This window comes from Trichoderma reesei, assembly GCF_000167675.1.
Source record: "Trichoderma reesei QM6a unplaced genomic scaffold TRIREscaffold_4, whole genome shotgun sequence".
NCBI lineage: Eukaryota > Fungi > Ascomycota > Sordariomycetes > Hypocreales > Hypocreaceae > Trichoderma > Trichoderma reesei.
Genome location: NW_006711151.1, coordinates 645852 through 670392, shown reverse-complemented (window position 1 = coordinate 670392; position 24541 = coordinate 645852). Strand labels below are relative to the sequence as shown.

At 54.8% G+C, this 24541-nt stretch overlaps 6 protein-coding genes across 6 annotated transcripts; 3 read left to right on the top strand and 3 right to left on the bottom strand.

Annotated features, from left to right (window-relative positions):
* Positions 1–877: 877 nt before the first annotated feature.
* On the bottom strand, positions 878–2832 carry TRIREDRAFT_21752 (uncharacterized protein). Its single transcript, XM_006963009.1, has 3 exons — positions 2686–2832; positions 1312–2548; positions 878–1243 (listed from the first exon to the last, which is right to left on the bottom strand). Exons 1-3 carry the CDS (start codon positions 2719–2721, stop codon positions 1221–1223), a joined length of 1296 nt encoding a protein of 431 aa, XP_006963071.1. The 5' UTR covers positions 2722–2832; the 3' UTR covers positions 878–1220.
* A 984-nt stretch (positions 2833–3816) lies between these two features.
* TRIREDRAFT_75845 (cysteine desulfurase) lies at positions 3817–5722 on the top strand (the record flags this gene model as incomplete). Its single annotated transcript, XM_006963323.1, has 3 exons — positions 3817–4135; positions 4230–5053; positions 5300–5722. The coding sequence occupies exons 1-3, from the start codon at positions 3883–3885 to the stop codon at positions 5720–5722; spliced, it is 1500 nt and encodes a 499-aa protein (XP_006963385.1). The 5' UTR covers positions 3817–3882.
* An 836-nt stretch (positions 5723–6558) lies between these two features.
* On the top strand, positions 6559–7393 carry TRIREDRAFT_45971 (uncharacterized protein). The gene is made up of 2 exons (XM_006963048.1): positions 6559–6950; positions 7026–7393. The coding sequence occupies exons 1-2, from the start codon at positions 6648–6650 to the stop codon at positions 7266–7268; spliced, it is 546 nt and encodes a 181-aa protein (XP_006963110.1). The 5' UTR covers positions 6559–6647; the 3' UTR covers positions 7269–7393.
* A 213-nt stretch (positions 7394–7606) lies between these two features.
* On the bottom strand, positions 7607–8938 carry TRIREDRAFT_57643 (uncharacterized protein; the record flags this gene model as incomplete). Its single annotated transcript, XM_006963138.1, has 2 exons — positions 7607–8576; positions 8718–8938. The coding sequence occupies 2 exons, from the start codon at positions 8936–8938 to the stop codon at positions 7607–7609; spliced, it is 1191 nt and encodes a 396-aa protein (XP_006963200.1).
* A 6643-nt stretch (positions 8939–15581) lies between these two features.
* On the top strand, positions 15582–19461 carry TRIREDRAFT_104831 (uncharacterized protein; the record flags this gene model as incomplete). The annotated part of the gene is made up of 2 exons (XM_006963322.1): positions 15582–17957; positions 18016–19461. 2 exons carry the CDS (start codon positions 15582–15584, stop codon positions 19459–19461), a joined length of 3822 nt encoding a protein of 1273 aa, XP_006963384.1.
* A 1805-nt stretch (positions 19462–21266) lies between these two features.
* TRIREDRAFT_21749 (uncharacterized protein) lies at positions 21267–22959 on the bottom strand (the record flags this gene model as incomplete). The annotated part of the gene is made up of 2 exons (XM_006963008.1): positions 22379–22959; positions 21267–22298 (listed from the first exon to the last, which is right to left on the bottom strand). The coding sequence occupies exons 1-2, from the start codon at positions 22382–22384 to the stop codon at positions 21267–21269; spliced, it is 1038 nt and encodes a 345-aa protein (XP_006963070.1). The 5' UTR covers positions 22385–22959.
* Positions 22960–24541: the final 1582 nt, after the last annotated feature.

The window sequence follows — 24541 nt, the reverse complement described above, 5'->3', positions numbered from 1 at the left end:
TTCAGCTCTATGTATGCCTTGCCAGCTGCGTGTACCTTGCCTTGGCTAAGACAAAGGCGGTTGAAATCTGCATTGCTGCGTCTACACCTACCAAGCGAGTCCTCCGCCTCAATTGACCACGAATCTACTAATACCCACTACGGTCCTTTACTCTTTTTCATATGTCAGGAAACTCACGACGAGAGCCCTCTCAAGTTTCATTTGTCGCAGATGCATTGGCTTGAGCTGGCAGAATATCAGGAGATGTCGGGGGAAACAGTTGATTATATACATATGTATACATGCGTGTATGCCGCACATTGGGCTCGAAACGTGGCTAAGTCGATGTGATCATGCGGCATATAATATGTACATAGATTGACAAGTTCTCTACTGCAACAGAGAGAGATGATATATCACCGAAAACTCGTGTCTTTTAATTTATTTTGCTTTTTCAAAGCTCTCTTGCGTAGGTTTTCAAGCCAGTCTCGACAATTGTCAGACTTTAATTGGACGTCCACCCCGAGTTGCCGCTTCAAACCGCTGTGCATCAAGCTGCAGACAGGTCGTGTAACTCTTTACAACACGCGCTCTGTTTACCCGCGACAATTCATTTAATTTTATATTAACTCAACTGCTGTGATGCAAAGTGACGTGCTCATTTCCTCGTGATCAAAACATTGCACAAAGTTCCAGGCCCTGACAGACATGAAGTCATCGTCACAAAACCCGAGCTTCACCCCCTTCTCGAGAATCTGACCACCCAGAAGGGTTGTTACACAACGGGAAGGCCGAGCATGCATGCATCATACTGATAGGCTCGAGAATGGAAGAAGAAGAAGAACAAAATTAGGTCTTTTTCCCGCTTTGTGAATCCTGATTATCAAAAGTACACTATGTACACATAAAAGGGCTAGTAACCTGTTGGTGATTGATTGATTGATGTAATTTCCCCCGGCATGCTCTAAGGTGAGTAAAAAGTTGGAGGGAGGAAGACAAAAAGAAAAGGAAATATAAAGGATAGGGAAGAGAACCGTAGGCCAAACTCCTTTCTCCTTTCTCCTTGTTCTTGTCCTTGCTCCTTATCCTTCTCCTTTCTGCGACTATCTTCCTCTTCGCCCGTCGTCTTACATTTGCACCTTTCTGACACTCCTTGCCTTTCTTCGATCCGATGATGCGTGGTGTTACGGCATCATGTTGCCTTGAACTCCCGTTGCCAACTCGCCATGTCGTTTCGTGGTCTAATTCAACTTGACATAGTTTCCTGCAGCAGCGTTAGTATTCCAAAGGTATTCGGGAGAAAATCGCAACATAGTAGGGAAACAGGCATACCTGGAAACTGTCCCGTCTTCCCATTCACCTTGCCCGTCCACCACTCATTCTCGTTCTGCGTCCTCTGTATAATCTCAATGACGTCTCCCGCCCGGAAACTCAAGTCGCCCTCTGCCTGCGCCGCGTAGTCGTACAGTGCCGTCACCGTCTCGGGCGGCGGAGCGCCGCTCAGGCGGCTCGGCTTCGGCTTCGGCGGCGGCGGGGGCTTGGCCTTGCCGGCGACCAGCGTCGAGAGGGCGCCGGCGCCGGGTTTCGTCGCAGCGCTGTACGGCGGGGGCGCGGACGCTTCGCCCGTGTCTGCGTGCTGCTCCGTCTGGAAGCTGCCGAGCTTGGGGCTCGTCTTCTCTGATGTCGCGGAGCCCGCGGTGAGCAGTCCCTGGGGCTTGCTGGATTCGAGGGCAGGGCGACCGAGGGCCTTGGGGGGTGGCCGCCGCTGTCCGGTGGTCTTGAACCGCACAATGGAGAGAGCCTCGGCGCGCTCCTGGATGTCGCCCCGCTTCTCGATAAAGGCCTCCTCAATGTCCTTGGTCAGGTCAAAGTATCCGATATCGCACCGCTGCATCCGCTCGTGTAATGTGTAGAAGATGTTGAGCTGCATGTAGTAGAAGGACTGGAAGAGCGGCTTGATGAACTCCTGCTCCAGCTGGAAGAGCTTGGGGAGCTCCTCCTTCAGTAGGTTGTTGTAGTATTCAAAATCCTGCGTGGCCTGCTCGCAGTCGCCCTCGGCCTTCCACATTGCCTTTTCGTCCTTGGCGGAGCGGTCCTTCTTGTCCTGCAGCTTCTTGAGAGTGGTGCGATGCCGGTCGTAGTCGAGCTGCTTGTGGTCTCGCTTGACTGCCGTCTTCCGGATGACCTTGATGACGTCGAGCAGCTCGTTGGCCGGGCGAATAACCCTGGTCTCGATCGTCTCCAGCTCGGGCGCGAGGGTCTCCTGCAGCTCCTGGACAACGGCCTCGTACTCTTCGCAGGCACGGATGCCTTCCGGGTTCCCCTCGGGCTTTATGGAGTCGGGATCGGACACGCGGCCCGAGATGGGCTTGTAGATCTCCGTCATTGCTTTGCTGAAGTCGATCTGGTGCTGGAGCATGCCATTGATGGCCTCGAAGTATTTCTTGGACTCATCGTGGAGCTTCTTGGTCTCCTTTTCCAGCTCCTGGAAGCGTCGCTCGGCGTCGATGTATACGGCGTCCTTGGTGTGCTCGCCGATGTTGAACTTTGATTTGAATTGTTGCGGTGCCTAGAATCATGCGGGCACGGCGTTCAGCTGCTCTGGCCGTGCTTCTCTTCTGCATGTGTTTTTTTTTTCTCTCTCTCTCTTGCTGCGGGCAAGTTGGGTGAGGGGCAAAGGGGAGATTCGAGGCGAAGGCGTCTTACCCTAACAAGGCTCTTTTGGAAGCCTTTGAAGCTCATGATGGCGGGCAAGTGGTGGAAACTGCGTGCGGGAGCGAGGCAAGAGTCGAGATCTGTGGGAGCGATGAGGAGCAAGTTGCGCGCGCAAGGCACCGGCGATCCGGGAGAGAAAGTCGCGAGCTGGACCTGATCTTGATTTCGAGGTCCGAGGGCTGAGTAGGTAGATGAAGCAAATGGGACGGTGACGACGTGGGTGGAGTGGCTGTGCCCGAGCTTTTTAGCATGTGGCGCATGTCATTTCAGAACTCCGGCACTCCGTCTTGGCTGGGTCTTGGTCTTGGCTCTTGGTCTTGGTGGAAGCCGCCGGAATTTGCCTGGGGGGGCTGGGCGTAGAACCATGTTTGTGTGTGAGATGCGCCGTCATCTGATGACGGTCCTTGCTTTTGGTTAGCGACTGCTTAGTCCTGGGAGACGTGTAATCATGGGCGTTGCAGTGACAGCTGGGCATCAGGCAGAAGTACTACCTAGGTAAGGTAGGTAGGTGAGATCGGTAGCGCACTCAACATGTCGTATTTTGTACATAGAGTTTGACTGACAGCAGTGCTGTAAGGTACCTAGCAGATGTCCTACAGGGAATGGAACAGACACCCGACAGCACAGGGCATCCACAGAGAGCAGCTCTCTACCTATCTCTTCTGGCCCACCTAGAAGATGCCCGATGATGACTACTACCTATCTAGTAGTATTGACTGCCATCACTGCTCAAACGCATTGAATACCTATTAGATGCTTGAACACGCGCTTGTAAGGCGCTCAACCGAATCACTACCAGCCATCTGACATGACGTCGTTGCCTTGCCTCGATATCCGAGTCCCCCTTTAGCCGTCATCTCCCACTGCCTCCCAGCACCCCCGCGGCCAGCAAGTGGCCAATCTCGGCCTTTGCATATCCGGGTCAGATCGATTTGCGCCCATCAGCGGCCCTGCCGGCGTTGAGCCGACGATGCCTCATATCGCGCAGCCAATCAGAGCGCACAGAGCCGCACTTATCCCCGAGCCACCGAGCCGATCATTGACAAATACCTCGAACCCCAGTACAAATTACTACAAAGCAGAAAAAAAAAATAACCCCAAACACCTCCCCCTCCAACATCTCTCCAACCTCTCGCTTTGGCTGGAGCAGTTCTGTCCCCATGTAAACTATCCATCCGCACATCAGCCATGGCTAGTATTGCATCGTCAGCGCTGAGGTCGGCGAGCCGCCTCGGCTCCAGCTCGACGCTTGCTGCCGCGCCGGTGCGCGGAATTCGGCGGGCTGCCCTGGTGGCGGCTTCACGGCGGCGATATGTGACCGAGTCCAAGAGGGACAACGCGCGCGTCGAGACGGCAATCAAGCTGGACAAGAAAGACTTTGTCAACGTCCCTCCGCAGATGGAGGTGGGCTCGTCCGACATGAAGGTCAGCCCGATGGCCGGTATGTCGTCCTCCTCAAAAGTCACCTCGACCGACTTCATTATGCCAGCAGCACGAGTGAAGAGCACACGCAGAGGCTAATGCGCGCATTGCAGAGGTTCTCAAGACCGCGGCCGTCATGGAGGAGGGCCAGAGGCCCATCTACCTCGACATGCAGGCCACCACGCCTGTTGACCCCCGTGTCCTGGACGCCATGCTGCCGTTCTACGTCGGCGAGTTCGGAAACCCCCACTCAAGAACACACGCTTACGGCTGGGAGAGCGAAAAGGCTGTCGAGGAAGCCCGGAAGCATGTGGCGGACCTGGTTGGCGCCGACCCCAAGGAAATCATCTTCACCAGCGGCGCCACGGAGAGCAACAACATGAGCATCAAGGGTGTTGCTCGATTCTTCGGCCGATCCGGCAAGAAGAAGCACATCATCACCACTCAGACCGAACACAAGTGTGTGCTGGACAGCTGCAGGCATCTGCAGGACGAGGGGTTTGAAATCACCTATCTTCCCGTCCAGAACAACGGCTTGATCAAGATGGAGGATCTTGAAGCTGCCTTCCGGCCTGAGACGGCCCTGGTCAGCATCATGACTGTGAACAACGAGATCGGAGTCATCCAGCCGATTGAGCAGATTGGCAAGCTCTGCCGTGAGAAGAAGGTCTTCTTCCACACCGATGCCGCTCAGGCTGTCGGCAAGATCCCCATTGACGTCAATGCCATGAACATTGACCTCATGTCCATTTCATCACATAAGATCTACGGCCCCAAGGGCATTGGCGCATGCTATGTCCGGAGACGCCCGAGGGTTCGATTGGACCCCCTCATCACCGGTGGTGGACAGGAGCGAGGCCTGCGAAGTGGTACCTTGGCACCACCGCTGGTCGCCGGCTTTGGTGAGGCATGCCGCGTTGCCAAGGAGGAGATGGAGGTGAGTCAACACTTTGTTTCTTTTCCTTTCTCTCTTTTAGCTGTCTGCGTTCTTTCCCCTTTCCGCATACGCGTGATGATCTGCTTCTACATGCATGGCTTTCTGAATGGCCCGTGACAAGGCCCTTCGTGTTGAGTGTAGCAAACTGTCTGATTCTTGCGGTTTCCCTTATTCACTGTCTACTCAATCTTGGTCCTGTATCATCTCATCGGCTTTTGGCACGGCTAACCGAGCATCACTGTATAGTACGACTCAAAGAGGATCAAGTTCCTGTCAGATCGACTGCTGAGTGGGCTGCTGGCTATGGAGCACACTTCCCAGAATGGCGACTCCAAGTCATTCTACCCGGGCTGTGTCAACGTCTCCTTTGCCTACGTCGAGGGTGAATCCCTCCTGATGGCTCTCAAGGACATTGCGCTGTCCTCTGGTAGCGCATGTACGTCAGCCTCGCTTGAGCCCAGCTACGTGCTCCGAGCGCTTGGAAACAGCGACGAGAACGCGCACAGCAGCATCCGGTTCGGCATTGGCCGCTTTACCACAGAGGCCGAGATCGACTACGTCCTGAAGGCGGTTAGGGAGCGTGTCACGTTCTTGCGCGAGCTGAGCCCGCTGTGGGAGCTTGTGCAAGAGGGCATCGACCTGAACACGATCCAGTGGAGCCAGCACTGAGGATCGTCCCGAGATTGACATGACGACATTTGGGTGTTTTGGGGGCGGGAGGCTACCCGTCTGCTGGGTCTGGGTATGGGTTTTAAGCGGAATCTTGATGGGAACGTGGCCAAGGCGCCGGATATTGCGCCAGCACAGGCCACGCTGTAAGAGCACACAATGTATGTAGTGTATGATACCTGAACATCGCTCACTTAATTACGAGCACGAAATAATGACAATTCTCAACAAAGATGAATACTACGTTTCTCTTGGGCTTACGACTTTGCAGCATGAACCGGAGGGGGAACATTCGAGATGCTTCTGACAGGATGATCCTCTTGCCGTCCAACTGTCACTGTGATACACCCCAATTCTGGCAATTGACGTTGTTTCAAAAGCATCTCCGGCAGCCCAATAGCCGATTGATCGGAGAATGGCATCAGACATGTCAAACATTTGCTGATCCATCCAGCCGGGACCTGTTTGCCTTTGAGGTACATGCAATCCGTACCGTCCAAGCTCTCAGTGGTGGCCGTCACTGACGCCTTGGTGACGTCACCACGGCCACCTCCTGCGCCACAGTCTGGTCAAGACCTGCCAAGCAGCTTCACAAGCTCAAACGGCAAACAGGCTTGCGATGACATCAGCTGTGGGCTTGATGGGTGTTGCAACAAGAAGGCATCTGGTAGATTGGTTGGAAGGAGCCATGCGTGGATGGCGGCTGCAATGATCGTCATCGGGGATCAGGATTGCGGCTTCCCGTGATGCTTGGACGTGGTATCTATTTAAGAGCTTGCTTCTGCTGCTCGGCATCATTCCCTCTTGCACATTCACATCACAACAACTACAACAAATATCAATAACAACAACCAACCTACAAAACCACCACACGCACAGCAAAAACACTTTGAAATATCTTGATTAAAATCTACTTCTCATCAAAATGTCTGACAACACCAACAACAAGCCCTCCACCCTCAGCTCCTACCTCGAGTCCGCCACCGGCGCAGTCCAGAACGCCGTCGGCAGCCTGACGGGCAATAAGAGCCACCAGGCCGAGGGCCAGGTGCGCCAGGAAAAGGCTGAGGCAGAGTACGAGGCCTCTCAGGCAGCAGCCAAGCTCCCCGGAGGCACCATCTCCAGCACGGGCACCTTCACCAGGGACGACCCCAACAGGACCCAGGGCTCGTGGAACCAGACCGTGGGTGCTGCTAAGGAGACGCTTGGTGGTCTCACCGGCAACGAGGTAAGCTTTCCTTGATGATGATGCAGTTTGCTTTGTCCATATCGTACGACTAGTCGGCTAACATGGGTGCTACAGTCTCTGAAGCAGTCTGGACGTGAGCAGAACCTCGAGGGCCAGCAGCAAGAAGCAAAGGGCCAAGTTCGCGACTTCAGTCACGGATTGAGCGACCGAGCCCAGGGCGCGGTTGGCAGTGCCGTCGCGGGCCTGGCGCGAGACAAGGAAGGCCAGGCACGCTACGAGGAGTTGCACGACAAGGGCAAGACACAGCAGCGTGGTGCTGAGGTGGATATTCAGAAGCAGGCCGAGGCCAACTACTAGAATGGACATTGGAGGATGGATTGGTGGAGAGATTCCCGATGGCGTGGAAAGATACCCCCTAGTGATGATGAAGATCGTTGCTGTGATTATTCCCTAGTTTGATCAATACCAGAATGAAAGATTTGATCCCTCAATATCTTGCTCACTTTGATTAAATCGTGTTCGCTGCTCTGCTGGCCAGGGCTAGTTCGGCATCAAAGGCAACGATGGTCTCCAAAAGTATATAATATAGGTGAGCAATGTAGCCCAATGTCGCTCCAGCAGCTGCTTTCAACATCGCAGTTGCGACTATGTAAACCATCTATAGCATATATAATCCCGTCTTGTGGCTCTTCTTCTTATACATCGATATCACGGACCAGCCACGTCAACACACACGTCGTTGTAGAGATGACCATGCCGAGGCAGAAGGGCAAGCCCAGCCACGTCCTCAGGCCAATATCAAAGAGGGGGCCGATAATCAGCTCACAAGCCAGCATCCCCAGAACCTCACCAGCGGCAATGACGCCAAAGACGGAGCCCGTTCTCTGTTCCCCGACAGAAGCGATGAGCAGAGTACGGCACAGCGTGGGGACACCCGATCCGAGCGCCGAAACGGCGACGCCGAGAATGACGAGGCTGACCCTGCCGCCGACGACGAGGAAGAGCGATCCGAGGACGAAGAGGACGACGCTGGCACGGGCGAGAATCCTGTCGCGCTGGAGAGGCGAGGAGGAGGAGGATGAGGACGATGAGCTGCGGCGGTAGAGCAGGTACGAGGTCGCGGGGAGGATGAGGAGCAGGGTGAGGAGGGTGACGGCGGCGTTTAGGGAGAAGAGGAGGGAGGCGCGGGAGAGGGGCCAGTTGAACTGGATGGGCATGATGCGCATGACGATGCCGTACTGGGAGGTTACGGCTGGCATGGCGAGGATGGAGCCGGGCAGGAGGTAGATTGCGGGACGGCGGAAGATGGTTGCGAGGGCGGATTTTGTGGGTGATTGGGAGGAGGAATTTTCGGGGGTTTCTGTGATATTGTCGATGGTGTTTGTGGTTTTGTTGGTGTTGTTGTTTGTGGTGATGTTGTTGTCGTTGTTGTTGTTGCTGCTGTTGCTCATAATGGGAGTGTCTTCGCCGACGAGGACGGGAGAGTTGCGTGCTGGGAGGGTTTCCGGCATGAAGAGAACGAGGACCAGGCCGCCTGCTGCAATGAGGCCGAGCTCGAGGAGGAGAGGGCACCAGATGGAGATTTCGGTGAGACGGTTTGCGATGAGGGGGCCGAAGAGTTCGGAGGAGAGGACGGCGGCGACGACCCATTGGAAGCACGTTGCCCTTCAGTACACACTCAAAAGTGTCAGCATGAACATCCTTAGGGGGAAAAAAAGGGGGGGGGGGGGGGGGGGGGGGAAGCGATTCACAAAGGGGGGTTTTTCCTTGAGTGTTGGGAGATGAGGAAAAACTTCATGTTCTTACCGCTTCGACTCGGGAATCACGTCCGCGATGCTGGTAAAGACCATGGCTTCGGCAACGCCCCTTCCGCCGCCGAGGAGCATGATTGCGCCGGAGCCCCAGATTGCTCGGAGGGGGACGTGGTGCCATTTCCAGCATATGAGGAGGTCGCATGCCTCGGAGAGGAAGAGGCTGATGATGCTGAGGGCGAGGACCGGGACGCGGCCGACTTTGTCGGAGAGCATGCCCAGGGGGAGAGCCACGAGGGCACCTATTTGCATTTCGAGTTAGCAAGCTATTTATCCCCTTTGACTTGTAGTTTTGTGGCTTGGGTGTGTTGGGAGTCTGTTGGTAAGATGGACGACGTACTTCCTATTGTAGAAGACACAGAAGATCCAACGTCCACGATGTTGAGCTCTCTCTGCACGGCTCGATCATGGCACTCCAGCTCGGGGAGCAGCTCGTCTGATGACAGGCCGAGGTGGTGCTTGCAAATGATGTCCTGCCAGAGCTTCATGTACGGATAGTCGCTTATCGAGAGGCCGAGGTTGATGACGAAGAGGTTCACGACGAGCAGGGGGAGGAGCCATGTTGTTGGGACGGTGGGACGGCGGAATTTCAGGGCCATGGTTGCTTTTTCTTTTCGTCTTCTTTGTCTCTCTTCTCTCTTTTTGTGATATGCTGTAGCTTGGAGTTTTTGGAGAGATGGTGAGGGATTGCGTGTGGATGCGTGTGAGTGAGTTGTTGGGATGGTTGATAAGGGGGTTGTCCTTCCTGGGTTGATTTATACGGCGTCGGTTTTCGTATGTCTGCTACTGGCAAACTCGACCTTGACACCGAGTACGCAGAAGAAGAGGAATAAGAAAAGAAGAAGCAATTCAATAACAGAAAACCATATTGATCAAAATCACCAGAAGAGGCGACTGACTCCTTTTGAACAATTTTCACTTTGCCATCCCACGCCTCAGATCAGGAACAATGGGAAAATAGAAGGGCAAGACAATAGCGTCAGCCCATTCAAACAGGGCGTTTGGCTTTCCTCTAACCCCCCCCTTGTCCACGATAACCACGTATATCCGCCGCCCAAGAACATAATTGAAAAAATTCCCCAAGCAAACATCTTGTCACCCCTTTCCAATCTTTTGTCGAAAGACTGTTGTTCTGGTCGTGTTCTTTTTGGGGCGCTGAAACGCGTCGCATGGGTTCTTTTCAGCTTCGGATGGTGTTGGCGCCGAGGCCCATGTTCGTTGGACGACTTTTAATGCGGCTTCCCGCTTCTATCGATTCTTTTGCACGGACGGAAAAATCCGTGTAGAATGTTTTGTAATGGTCTGAGAAGAATTGCTAGGTGTTATTTTTCAGGACCACGATGAGATTTGTTTGCGTGGTGGTTATTGACGTCTATTGAATACCTTGTTGTTATTGATGCAGTGTAATCCTTCTCGTGTCAAGTTCAGCTGATGATGGCCCTCGCTTGTGGCATGAGATGAGCCCTATTGCGACGGTTGACTTGACGAGGCTCCTAATTCACATGTTGGCCGGTTTTCAAGAAGTCCCATCTGCCTGCTTCCATATCCTCAAACAGCATCATCTGCTCTACAGTTCACTCTACAATTCGCTCACTATAGGGGGATGTCAAACAAGGCATGTAGATATCCAGAGTCTCCTTCTTCCAGTAAAAGTACCTATCAGAAGCGGACACATATGACTATAATGTCGAGACCAAGCACCAAGTGCACGAATTGATACGCCTCACGTGGAATCCTTGTAGTATAGGCGTATACAGTCGTGAAATAAACCGCCATCTGGAGCTGGCAGTCTGCCCTGTCGGATCCAGAGCCCACAAACCTGTATGTGACTTACACCCATCACCTCCTCCGTAGCTGTTACACCGCTGGCAATCCTTCGGAACAAGACATCTGAGAAAGTCCGGTCAATGTAGGTGCAGCAACTCGGTCTCCAGCATATGCAGGCCACTGAATTCGATGAATAGCGACGGCGCGGGCATCGGGCTTCGCCGAGCCGACTCCAGCATGTTTGAAGTATGCCTTCTTGGGTTGACGGGAAGCCACCTTTGTGTCACGCTCCTCCACTCACCCTCACTATTTGCGCAAGTCAGAAGAGCAAAGGATGCCGATGCGGAATTCTCGGGGTGGCAGATCCATCTGGAATCCTCTGTCGGCCTTGAACAGCCCCTTCTGGGGCGGGAGCACAAAGAGTGAGAGAGATCCTCTATTACATACTTGGAATGAATGAGGCTGGCCATGGCCAGGTGATGTATCTGCCATGCAAGCACGCAGCGATGCCTCCAATATTCACTCTTCACGGCCTCTGACGCGTAAACCACACGTGGTAGTACCCCGACTTGCATCTTCAAGTAGTAATTGCGCACTTGTTGGTAGCGCAGTCGCTGCATGCATCCCTTGCATAGGTACTCGAGGATAGTAGTGTTGGTTGGATACACCAGACATCTTGGCATCTTCAACTGCCACTGTCCCTCCCCATGCTGGTGTGGCAGCCAACAACATGTATATCCTTTCAACTGAGAAGAATGGCAGTTGTGACACAGGCTTCCTCGTGATACAAGAGCGGCTGCCCCGAATGGGGTTGCAGGCCGGCTGGCCGCTTCATGGCGGCTTGGACTTACCTGGCCAACGTCTGATGCAGTTGACAGCCCAGGCTTGCTATTGGCAGGCAACAGCCCGAGCTTTCATGCGGTTGTAGAAGTGGACGTCGTGCTGCTTGTACGCGTTTGCTGCAGTCAGCATCCATCTTCGGGCAGGTCAAGACTCGCATGCATGAATATGCACCCGCTGCTGCACTCCCTGGCACGCAGATCACCGGGTGCTGGCCTATTCTGTCTGTTGTAAGCAAACATGCCTCGGCAGTTCTTTCGACCTACTACCTACATACCTGCTAAGTAGGTAGTAGTAGGTAGGATTCGTACTCGTATGCAGCTGCTGCGTCACCTTATCGGCGTCGAGACATGCAGAGGCCCAAATCTTATGGATGTAGGGCGGCGGCCTATACAGACAGGGATCAAGCAACTGAGATACTCGTAAGCGATCGGCGGACAGGACAGCCCTGACAAGTCCTTCCTGGGCTTACGTGACTAACTGAGATCTGCACAGGCTCACGGGACAGGAATTGCTCATATGGGCTTCTAGGAGATACTTGTTTGCCCAGCTGCTGGTCCTTCAGTCCAAACCGTACAGGCGGGCAGCATAGAAAGACGAGGTGGGAGATGGGTCCTAGCGTCGAGGCGAGCTCGCCGACAGCGTCGAAACGAAACGGCCTTGGCAACTCACTCTCGACTCTTAATCGAGTCCGGCTCGTCTCGTAGACGGACTTTGTTGATTGGCTCAGCACCATCAAAGACCAGAAAACGCCACGATGTCCGGCCCTGTTGGCCATCCTGGCTCGGGGCTTGGAGTGATTCTGTCGGGCATGGGGCTGACCAATGCTCCTGGGCTCGTGGATGACGGGGCACAAAATCGAATGCTCCGCAGCAGACCATATGCCGTGCCTCGCGATCAGCCAAATAGTGTAAGCCTTTGGAGTGTAGAACAGCCGCAACTGCTCTCGAATATTGCATACGAAGTGCGAGGCAGACGAGGGGACATTAGTCGGGTCTATGAGAGGATCTGTGAGTCTCGCCCCCACAGGATTGCGGTCTGGCAAACCAAAATGCTGCTGCTGGTGTTGGCCCGAACAACTCGGCCTCGTCATGGTGGCTGAGAGCTGAGATTAGCCCATGAATTGGCGCTGCGGCGACAGCTCTTGGGAGCAAAGGTAGCGAGCGGGTGGCGGCTGGTCAGTGCGGCAGCATGTTGGAGAGAACTCAGAACGTGTACGATCCCGACGCCCATCTCGTATGAGTGTGGATTATGGCGAGATCGTAACTGCTTGCCGTTTGATCAAGCATCGAAGCAGTCGTACACGGGAGGCCAGTCGTGAGGCTGCAGATTCTCTGCACGTTATCAAGGCAGATGGGAACACCCTATTTGAGAGATTAGCTGTTGGCGTCTAGTCAAGTTGTGCGGGCATCTCTGTTGCGTGGAGCGAGCAATCAGGGCCGAATGTGCGACTGACTAGCCGGCGAGGCTAGCAGATGAAGCAGCGCATCGTATCTCGTGTCCTGTCGCCCTGTCCTCAGTGACGAGAGGCTAGCGAGATAGCAGACAAACTATCAGCCTTCATTGCGGATGTTCCCTCACTAGTAGTAGGATGGCTTTGCTCACGTCTGCGGAGTAATTCAACAGAACCCTATCCATCGCAGCGCCTCCGTAGCACCTGTAGCGTTGGATCGTGGCATGGCGACATCAGGACCACCTTGCTGATGCGGTCCGAAGACCTGCCTCCAACCATAAATCTCCGAAGACTTCCAGGTAGTGGTACCAGTGATAGGTAGGGAGCGCGGGCATGGATGGACGGGGTGGAGGCCTGTGCAATGCGAGGGAGTCGGAGGACGGTCGTCAGCCAACGCAGCGTCGTTTGCCTGTGGTTTCCGAGGCCAGGAGGAGCACCTGCAGATCCAGGTCCTTCGTATGTACGAGTACCTACAGTATGACAGGCGAGAATCTGGGCCGGGCGAGCGAGAGGTTTGTCGTCAAGCAACGGGTCTGTGCTGCTCCAACCTTCCGGGTTCCAGGCAAAGGGCACCAGCGCCAACAAAGACGCAGCCATCGTCGATGCGTGAAGTCGTCCCGCAGTCAATTTGTTGACCCGACATGAATTTGACCGGCGCCGTTGATGCGACCCCTGAAATCTTTGGTTGCTGATTCGAGCGCTGGCAGCTCCCTTTAGCGGATGTGGGACAGCGGCCAGGGGCCCCCTGAGGCCTAGAGAGGCGCTAGGGCCTCTGTGCTAGGCTCCTTCAGGCATCCGGGCCAGGCAGGTTCCAGGGGCCGTCTCGCCATGGCTGATGGGTGGAGGCGGGACTCTGCAGGATGGGGAATTGGGAAAAGATTTGGAAAGGCGGCGGGCGAGTCGGCCGCCGTTGCGGGTCAGGCACAGGTACAGGTGCTGTAAGAGATTGGGTTACAGAGATGATAAAGGGAGGATGAAAAGGTGAAGATGGAGAAAATTCGACAGTTAGAGCAGAGGAGAGGAGAGGAGAGAAGAGAAGAGATAAGACGGGTACAGGAACGATTAGTCATAGAGGGCTCAAATGGAAGTTTCTTCGGTAGGTACCTAGTAGGTATTATTATTTGCTTGCACGGAAGGCACGACGAACTGCTGATACTCGGCTCTGTGTCAGGTCCAGTTCTGTTGAGGCGATGATCGGCAGCAGCGACAATCCAGGGTACAGAGATGTATCTCTTCGTACCTGGACGCAGCACAAGCAGGACTCACTTCCTCCGAACAACAACAGGCACTGCGGTTTCTCTTAGGTACACTATGGAGTAAGACATCAAAACCATTGTGGCACGCCGATCCTCTACGGGCTTAATTTAGAAGAGCCCCGGCTCTTTTGCCTCCATCTGAATTCACCTCGAGCCGCACGCACATCAAACACTACACTCAACTGCCTTTCAACGCACGCACTGATTCAAGATACCAAAAACTACTACTATCCGCAGCTACGCCCTACTCCAGTACCTACCTAGGTATTACCTTGGTAGCAACGGCGTTAATCGTGGCACCGCCGCTAGCGAAAGGGGTCTTCATTTCAGCAACAGAACAACTGGAGACAAGAATAGTCGAACCCAAGCTACATCTTGAAACTTGCAGCTACTACTACTACTAATACTGTACCTGGGAGAAGACGCTCAGACGTCGCCTCTCACGATTCTCTTCACGATTCGAATATCTCTTCACCGTCTTCGCCAACCCACCACCGCTCAGACGGCCTTTCCTACGCCTCTCACCTCGTGTCGTATCATCGCAAATCTACCCTTAATCGTCTGTATGTATCGTATCACCACTTCGCCTCTGCTCTTTCTATCTGCACACACACACCCAAACACTTCCTCCCCGCCCTGCAGCAATGGGCATGGAACGAGCCGTGCTTCATCTTCTGCATTGACTGTCAGCGCACAGTCTCGAAATCCCCAAGCAAGTGCTGGCGATGCAGGGTTGGGAAAGACTTGCTGTGATGCCACGAGCGACTTTGACCTTCGGCATTCTACAGCTTACTATTAGCAAGCATATGTAGAGACGAGGCTGTCGTGTCGTGAGCGTCGGCTGCTACCGAGTGGTACCAGCTGTCTTCAATCTTCAAGCCTCAATCCTCTCCCTGGCCTTGACCTCCATGCCTATCTTCTAAACTGCCTTCAACACGTTCACGGTCTGGCCACAGCGCCGCTCATTTCAACTGCATCTCCCTCGCAGCGTGCAAAACTCACCGTCTTTCACCTCGTCGACCCAGCATCTGACTGCCTCTCTCACCGTGGCACATGCAGCTGCTCACCTTGTTTGTGCCTTCTTCCCAAACCACCCCGGGCTGAAACCACCTCTAGCCTCCATCTACCATTTCTCGTGTGTCTCATCATCCTGGTCCCTGGAAAGCCATGTGCTTGCGGGCCTTGTCGCCATTCCAGTCGTTCGATTGTCCCCGTTCATAGACTAACAATGACCAGGGGGCCCTTTTTAATCGACGGCATTGATTATCACCCTTTAAACGGCCCCATTGCCACGAATAGCTAGGTACTAGTAGTCGCACTACCTATTACTCTGCTCGTCGCCTATTCGCATCGCCTGCCGACGACCTGCAAAAATCCCGACACGGGTCTTCGCTTGACCTCTCTTTGCTTCTTCCTTTTCCACGCTGATCTTGTGCTGCACACAAGCCAGCCCTTCCGGGAAAGCTGATAGGCGAGAAGCAGAGGAAAGAGAAAGAGCCACATATTCTTCACCATCACATCCAACAGAGACCCGGCCTCAGCCATGACGGGCTCAGCCGTCGAATCGCGCCCGACGAGCAGCGTCAACTCGTCGCGCCAGGTGCGCTCGCAGAGCATCTCCAGCGACAGACCTGCGCGCCAATCGCGGTCACAGAGCATATCGAGCGATAGGCCATCGACCGCAAGCCACTCGTTCTTTGCGCCGCCGCTGTCTGTATCGCCAGAAGCCGCCTTCATCGCTTCTACTGCCGCTTCCCAAATTATCACCAACGACCACGATGGACAGCCAAATCCCTGGTACGACCAGCATGGCGTCGTGCCCTCCAGGGAAGCCGCTCTGATAACCCCCGCCGCCCTGCAGCTCGTCAACAGCTTCCTCGACCAGCTTCTGCTAAACTTCCTGCAAGTTGCCAGATCGACCTCGCTCTCAGCCTTGCGACCAGCCGTCTCGGACGTACTCAAGCCCAAGTTGGCCAAGGAAACCATCACGAACGCCGACGAAGAGTTGAAGGAGTACATTGGTGGCTCTGAGGATGAGGAATATACCGACCCTCAGAGTCCAAGGGGAGACTGGGATGTTGAGTTGGCCTGGAAGCGAGCCCGACTGCGTTGCATGGTCTACTCCTCCCTAGGAGACTTGGAGGAAGACGACGAAGACAAGTACATGAAGCAAGAACATCTCGAAGTGGGCGAAAATGAACAGGCCTCCGACATCATCTCGCCTGCCGTTGCCATCTTCCTCACTTCCGTCCTGGAATACATCGGCGAGCTCACGCTCACCGTTGCAGGGCAGGCGGCCAGCCAAAGAATGCGCGCCAGGTTGGAGAGGGAGCTCAAGGATGGAACGCGTAGCCCTGCTGCCCTTGTCGAAAGAGTCATCGTGGAGGATGTTGACATGGAACGGGTCGCGCTTGATCGGACTCTTGGTCGCTTATGGCGAGGATGGAAGAAGAGGCTGCGTGCGCCGGTGGCCGAGTTCGCCCCCGGCCGATCTCCCCATATTAGCCATATGATAACAGATGGCCTCGCCAACAGCCTCAACGATCGCAAGGCTCCTACCACTGAAGATGAGGCTAGCCCTGCCGAGGTGCACGAACAGCCGGAGAGTCTCGTGGCAGACGACCTTCTTCCCATGAACATTCCGCTACCTATGGGAGACAATGATATTGCCGAGATCGAGGTGCCGGGCTTGGCACACTACAGTGATGAAGAAGAGGAGGACGAGGCGGAAGAAGATGGATTTGACGCGCGCCGCGTCAAGTCATTCGCTGGATCGACCTCCTTACTCGAAGATTCTCTGGCTTCGGAGTCCGGTCACTACGCCACCTTGCTGGGCCTTCACAGGAGATCTACTTCTCTGCCGACGAGAGGGTCGGTTTTCTACGCCACGGCACGGCCGAGCTCCAAAGCTGTCGAAGCCGAAAGCGATGTCGCGCAGCCAAAGGAGGCAGAAGCAACTCCTGAGAACCCGGATAGCTCTTCCAAGCAAGGCCGTGACTCGGATGATGGCGGCTCAGACGATCTGGATGAGTTTGTATACGAAAAGGCCGAGATTCTGACTTCGTCGAGGGTGTCTGTCTCGAGCAATTCTTCTCGCTCCGTCTCAGATTCGAGTAAGGTTCTGCATCTGAGCCGGTCGTCGAGTGTACGCTCGGCGCGCCTCATCGACGTCCCACCCCGCAGTCCCGTCACTACTCGTCCACCATCGCAGGAGTTGGCCGAGCGACCGCGGGCAAAGACCGTTTCTGGCTCTAGTCCTCTGTCGCGCGCGGGAGGCGCCGACGAGCTACGGACAGCCAAGGCAATCGACACCAGCTTGCGGACGGCAGTGTCTGTGGCTGCCGCACGGTCGCCTGTAGAGAGGACAAGACCGCCGGTCCGAAACGCAGAAACCATCTCAGAGTCCGACGAAGACACTGACCAAGTGAGCACTACCCTCACACCTATTTCGTCGTCTCGAACCCGGGATCAGCTCGGCCGCCTCCCACATGGCCTGCAGACGAACATGAGGACTGCTGATCGAAGCCTGCCGGCTGTCCAAAGCGACCAGGCTCACCATGGCGCCCGCGGAGAGTCGTTGCGAGCCACCAAAAGCGCCACCGACACCCAGTTTTCGGATATTCCTTACAGGGCCGCGGCGTATCCGAGTCGACAGTCTCCCAGGCCTGCGGCTGAACAGACGGTGCTGGAGGAGAGCGAGGAAGCTGCGTCGCCGCTGAGTTCCGGCGTTCCCCCACGACCAAACCACACGTCCAACTCGTCCACATCTTCGATTCCCAGCCGATTCAGAGCGGTTAGGACCATCTCTGACGACGCCTCGAGCCGTGCAGAGAGCATGGCGCGCACATTTGAAGAGCTCATTCAAAGCAACCAAACCATTACATACACGCTGACTCCCGAGAACATGCGTGATATCGACGTATGTACCTTGTCTTCACTTTTCTTGTCCATCCTTCTTGCTAACATGCCTCCGCTAGGTTCCAACTCCACATGAGAGTCCTGTTGTGACCAAGACCACTCGGAAGAGCGAGGATCTGATGCGACCGTCACCAACGCCTTCGAATGCCTCACCCTCGAATTCACGAACGCAGCCCTCCAGCCCCAAGACTTCCACGGAGAGCAAGCCCAAGCTCTCTGGGCCGATTCCTCGGGCTCCACCGGGAGCTACCTCTCTGTCTGGCCGCATGGGCGTTTCCAAGGCTCGTGATGCTCGTGCGCCCGGCGAGTCGCTTTCGGACTTTGCCGACTTTCTCAAGTCTACAGGTCCTCCGGGCGACAGAGCGCCTGCCGCTCTGCGCAATGCCCACAATCCCGTCACCTCGACCAAGAGCTTCATGGAATCCCAGCAAACCATTTCCACAACGGCCAGTCGCAACAATAACCGAAGTCGCTACCAGCCCCGAGAGGCCGCTGCTACCAGCAGAAATGACAACTCGGACCTGATCGACTTTATCCGACAAGGCCCACCCATCCCAGGTAGCCAGAACCACATTCCCCAGCATGTGGCTCCTTTCCGCAACACGATGGAATCGGAGATGATGTCAGGTGCTGGAGGAGGCCGAGCAGTGGATGCGGTTCTGCCAGACATGCGGCATAGCCAGACTTCCACAGACAATTCGATGCCGTCAGTACACACGTCCATCAACTCCAGCTCCGCGCTTCTCAAAAACCAGGGCAGGTCAAAGATGAGCAAGATGTTTGGTGAAGAAGATGAAGATGACGATATGGTCATGCCCATGCCTGTGAGGAAAACTCGCCGTGTTCGCGATCCATATGCGATTGATTTCAGCGACGAGGACGAGGACGATGACGACTTTGACATGGCCCCCAGGCCTCCCGCCAAGAAAGAAGAGAGTCTGGCGGAGTTCCTGCTCAATTGCGAACCTCCTCCTGCGCCACCGCCGCCACCCCCGGCTTCGTCCATGATGCCAAAGAAGAAGACGAGCACGCCCAGTCTCATTGGACGCTTTACTCGCAGCGGCTCCAAGGAGACCAACACCTTGGTTGACTCTCGATCACTCAGCAGCCGCGCTGGCGCCATGGGCTTCACCAACGACGTCCGTTCGCTTAATAGCCGCGTGGGACTCGCCAGCAAGCACGTTCCGATCCAGATGCCGCCAGGGTACGACAAGTACGGACCGATCACCGCCAATCCTCCTCCCGTTAGCATGGCCTCGATGGATCGACCTCCTCCGATGAGAAAGGCTTCCATAGAGCGACCGCCTACCGTGGGCCGAGTCACAATGAAGCGATTCGAGCCCCGGGAGCCTGCGTCTCTTGGTGAGACGGCAGACCTGGCAAGATTCCTGCGCGAATCGGAGCCTCCGCCAGAATTTGTCCCTCCCAAGACTGCCAGCCAGCAAGACGAGCCCAGCGGATTCTCCAAGATGTTTGGCCGGAGAAGGAAGGCATCAGTTGCTTGATCCGGGATATCCGGACCTACTTTATGAGCTTCCTTTTTATCTTCACTGAGCATTTATTCCATGGCAGGGCATACAGAGCCTTGCGCCCTGCATTGTGCCTTTTTTGTTTCGCAATCTGCAACTCTTCGATTTTCTACTTGAGAGCATTTTCCCCATACTACCACTGCAAAGGGGTATCTATATAATGACCCAATCTAGAGAGACTGGATAGGGGCATTTGGCGGCAGCGTGCTCTTCCCATTTATCTTTTGTCACCTTATTACATCTAACATATAATTGATACCCGACATTATTCACGAGCAAGGAGGGCGGGGTGGACGTACACAAAAACGAGATATATAGGGCGGTTTTCCAAGTCTTCCAATTGTGAAAGACAGAGCATGAAAGGCCAGTTTGCTGTTATCATACCTCTCTTTTTCCTTTCTTTTTCTTGTTGATTCTCTTCTCTCGTCTCATTTTTTTTCCATCTTCTTTTTTCCAAATAATCTTCATTAGCTTCGTCGAGTTGCGTTACATAGATGAATGGAAAGCTCGTGCTGCATATTACCGTGCGTGCGTCAAGCGAAGAAGAAGAAGAAGAAGAAGCAGCGTGAGGACTCGAGTTTCCTGGGCGAGTGATCAAAGCTGCCACAGTGGTTGATGTACAAGAAGCATACATGTCACGAAGTTCTCCAGAGGTCGATACACAAGGTACATGGCACGATTCACATTGTCAGCTTTGACGACATCCATCAGTCTTTGACGACATTCATCAGCTTTGACGACGTATCTCAGTATCCATAACATGCTACAGTCCTCACGAGGGTCGGACGCTTTGAAAAGATATGAAGTGCATTAATACGTTGTAAAAGAAACCCCAAAAAAACTGCATAGAAAGCCCTTTCCCCCCCATCGCGCTGCGAAAAAAGTTGAAGCCGCGCACAAACGATATACCAGAATCCATGTTGATATGAGAAATAAAAAAGCCTCTCCCCAGCGAGGCGCGATGAAAGCCATTACCGCGTTATTCCATATATATATACGTTTGAACCGCCAGAGTCCCCCGAGCCCGGAAGCACTAGTTCATAAACAAAGAAGAGAGACCTGGAAGGGAAAAGGAAAAGAAACGGTATGAAATAAAGGCCGCGTATGAAAAGCATTGCTCGGAGAGGCATCAAAAACCCCCTAAGGACGACGCCCAATCCAAGCTCGTAAAGCAGGCAAACAAAGACGGAGCAACAAAGAGGTAGCCACCCATCTCACAGAGGCCACCCATTCTTTTCCAAAACTGATGCATCATGACTAATAGAAAGAGACGGGGAGGACAAGGAAATGATGGAAAGGGAAGAACCCTCATGAAACAATGCTGACGATAGGCCAAACGGCAACCAAAAAAGAAAAAGCAAACTCCCGGCGACAGTTGTTCCCAGTCGCTCTCACCGACCAAGAACCAGACCCTTGCGCCACGCTAAATGACACATACACACACACACACACACACACACCCTGATTATAGGAGAAAGCAGAATGGGATGGGTAGAAGAAGCCCATGAAAGCAGTCCCAAGTAAAAGAGCCAAAGGACAAGCAGAAACCAGAGAGTTGTAGGGATCGGAGAAGAGCATTTGCGGTTGCAGCTCGTCGTCTCCATGAATGGCTAGGGCCCCGGGTCGATAGACAGACCGAGTGCTTCCATTCGACGTGGTGGCCTGGCTGGCTTTGTCGAGTCTCCAGCGCATGTCCTTGTTGAAAAGACAGGACCGTGTCCTCGATCTTACGCGGGACTAGGCAATTGCCAGTCTGGTGGAAGACTTGAGCGTGACCATATTTAAATCTCCATCCGTCCTGCAATGTCCTCACTCATAAGCCTCTCTCGCCTTGGACTTATCATGTCAAAGTCATCGTCGTCGTCTTCGTCTTCCTCGTCCTCCTCATCAATGGGCTCATCCTCAGCCATGTCGTCGTCGGAGAATTGGACAATGTCACCGTCCTCGCCACGGTTCCAGTAGAGGCCGTCATCCAATTGCTCCTCGTCGTCCTCGTACGGCGGAATCAGCTCAGCGTCTTGATCGCCCAGCCAGTACTTGGCGCGCTTCTTTGCGCCGTCCGACTCGAGCGCCGTGTGTCGCTTGTGGAGGCCACCCTTGACGGGCCGCAGGTTCGGGCTCTGTGAGGAGATGACGGGAACGACGCGGACGTAGAGGTAGGCGACTCGCTTGAGCGCCCTGTTGAAGAAGAAGTAGTGCACCGCCCAGATGGCGCTTTCGTCTTCCTCAAAAGGGTCGACTTCCGGGTGGTAGCTGAAGATGGTGCACTCGTTGAGGCGCATCTCCTTGTCGATCAGAGACCAGCAATGGGGACCCCACTGGGCGTTCACGTCACTGCCCGCTGAGGAATCATACGAGGTGCCAACCTCGACTCCAGGCCGTGTGTTTTGCAGGATCGAGTCCAGGTTCGCCATGACACGCTTCAGATTGCGCTCCCGCTTGAAGTCGCCCGGCCGCAGGACGTGGGAGAAGTCGTAGTGAGGGTGGCTGGCGTTGAGCGTGGCAATCAGGTAAGCAAACGTCCGCCGGCTGGAGAGCTCGGACAGCGGGCCGAATGCGCTCGAGTGCGAGAAGAGCTGCATGCTGCGCGACGTTGCGAGCATGTGCTCGCGGTCGGGGGGTGACAGGCTGGCGCCCAGCTTGAGCAGCGCGGCATGCTGGGAGCTGAGGTCCTTGTCGATGTTCTTGTAGAGCTTCTTGTCGGAGCCGGTGGACTTGGTCGTGTACAGATCGCATCCGCCCGTAACGTTGCAGTCGGGAGTGTTGAAGTTGAGAGCGCCGGTTACGGCCTCAAACTCTTGGACTGGGAGGTACTGCGGCGGGCATGTCTCGTCAGCATCGGGGTTGTCTCAGGTCCGGGGCTGAGCTGCGTGCGTCGGGATATGCCGCTCACCTTCATGTTGGCTGACAGATGCGGCTGTGATTCTTTGCATTAATAGTTAATAGATGACGGGGAAAGAGATGGTATCGAGAGATGATGTGCGCCGGATAAATGTCAAGAGCGTCGAAACTGGTTCTCTTTGAAGGATGGGCGGTGAATGCGACGGGATGATGTATGAGGCTGGAAGAGGAGGATCGAAGGCGTCTCGGAGCGGGTGCGATCAAGAGTGAATCATGCAGTGTCGCTTCGGTCAGGTGGTCGTCCTGCGCGCAAAGAGAACCCCAAAGAACGACGTCGGGCCGCGATGGGATTGTTGATTGTCGGGGTCTCTCTGTCGAGGAGAGCTGCGTGGTCGCGGATCCGCACGTCGATCAGGTCGAGACAGGGGGGGGGGAAGCGGTGATGCGATACGAAGGCGACACAGAGCCTCTTTTCGATTGCTGTCGAAGGAAGAAGAGTCGAAGGCGTCGGGAAGTGGCTTTGATGATAATTGTACCGCAAGGGGGAGGATAGTGAAAGGAGAAGGAGGGAGGAGGGGGGTTGAGGGATTGGCGATGATGCGGCGAGGCTCGCAAGTCCGAAGTCTAATAAGAGTGTCGAGGATCGATAGGCGCTGATTGCCGGTTGTCGACGCTAGAGAGCAGCTGATTCGGCTGGGTGAAGGCCGGAGAGATTCTGTTTGGAGAAGAAGCCTGGAAAGAAGGGGGGAGCGATTTGGAAACAGGAATCAGGAATCAGGAGAAGAGCGTGAGATGGGCTGCAGTTCGTCTGGTTAGTTAGTGCATGGATGGGAGGCCAGGAGCCGGATCGGGGGGGTTTGACACGCATTCATTCATCAGGCGGTTCAATGGCAGTGACATCAACTGGGCCCCGAATCGGCAGATGGTGGGGGCTGCTGCTGCTGCTGCGGGCGGTGGGGAGTTGAGGGGATGCGATCGCTGGAGACACGCTGTAGCTTCGGGGAGCGATAGGGGAGCTGGGGCGCTGGAGCAGCGTTGTTGCACCACCAGACCTGTCCATGATAGCCGGGCATTGGATCACCTAATGACGGGAGGGGTTGGAAGCGGGCATCAACCACCCGACTTCGATAACCGGACGGGACTCAATTCCCTCCAGTGTCGAACAAGAGGTGTTCTTTTGCTGATTGGGCTCAAGGCCTAGACAGAAGCCGGACTGCGCCGTCACGGCCATCGCCATTCCGTGCATCGCCCACGTTTTCGCAGTCGGTCGGGGGGCTTGCATGCTTCAAAGGTCCATGGCGGTGCGGGTGCGTCGCCTCTCCTGAATGCCCCGAACTCGCTCGGCGCGTCGGCTGCGTCCGGCAACGGCTGTGTGTGGACTGCAGTCAGACGAGAGCGGGCGGCACAATGCCAATACCAATGCCAATGCCAATGCCACCAGCATGCCAGTAACGCGAACTCGCCGCTTGCTACTAGTCATGAGCGCCGGCTAAAGAGGGGGCCCAAGTCGACCGAGTGGGCGGTTCTGGCGAGCCCATTTGTCGGCGTCAGCTTCGGGTCTGCGACGAATGACGGCGCATGAAGCTGCCACGCGCGAATAACCGACACGATGAAGCGTCGGGCTCTGTAACGTGATGATCCGGCTGAGAAAACAACTGTTGTAGAGGCAGGTTGGACGGGGCTCAATGACGTGGGTAAATCATCTTGAAATTCTGCTTCTCGGTTCTTGCGTCTTGTCTCCGCGTGTCCTGGCACATTAGATATACGCCTCCAAGAAGAAAAAAAAAAGGCCAAGTCATGATGACCCTTGCCCATGGTTGCCAACACACGACGTCCGCTGACTCCGGGGACATCCACGGGTTGCTTCTGCTTTCTCTTGACATGGGAGAAGATGGTTTTCCATCCTCCAAGATCTATAAACACAAAAGGAAAAGCCGTCATTGTTCCTCCCTCTCCCACAGCGCTCCACATGTCTCTCCGTGTCCCCTGCTCGCCAACATGATATCTTCCCTTCCCATCGAAGAGATGCTCAGCTGTCTGAGACTTGTGTATTAGATGATCCCCACTTCGCGAAGCTTCTCTGCGATTTGCTCGGCCTGCTACGCCAGGTGTTAACTATCAGATCCATCTCAACTCTTGCGCCTTCACGACTCCAAGTAGCTGGTGGGGACGATAGGGGGGTGGAATATTTTCATTGTTTGGCATGTTGGCGGTG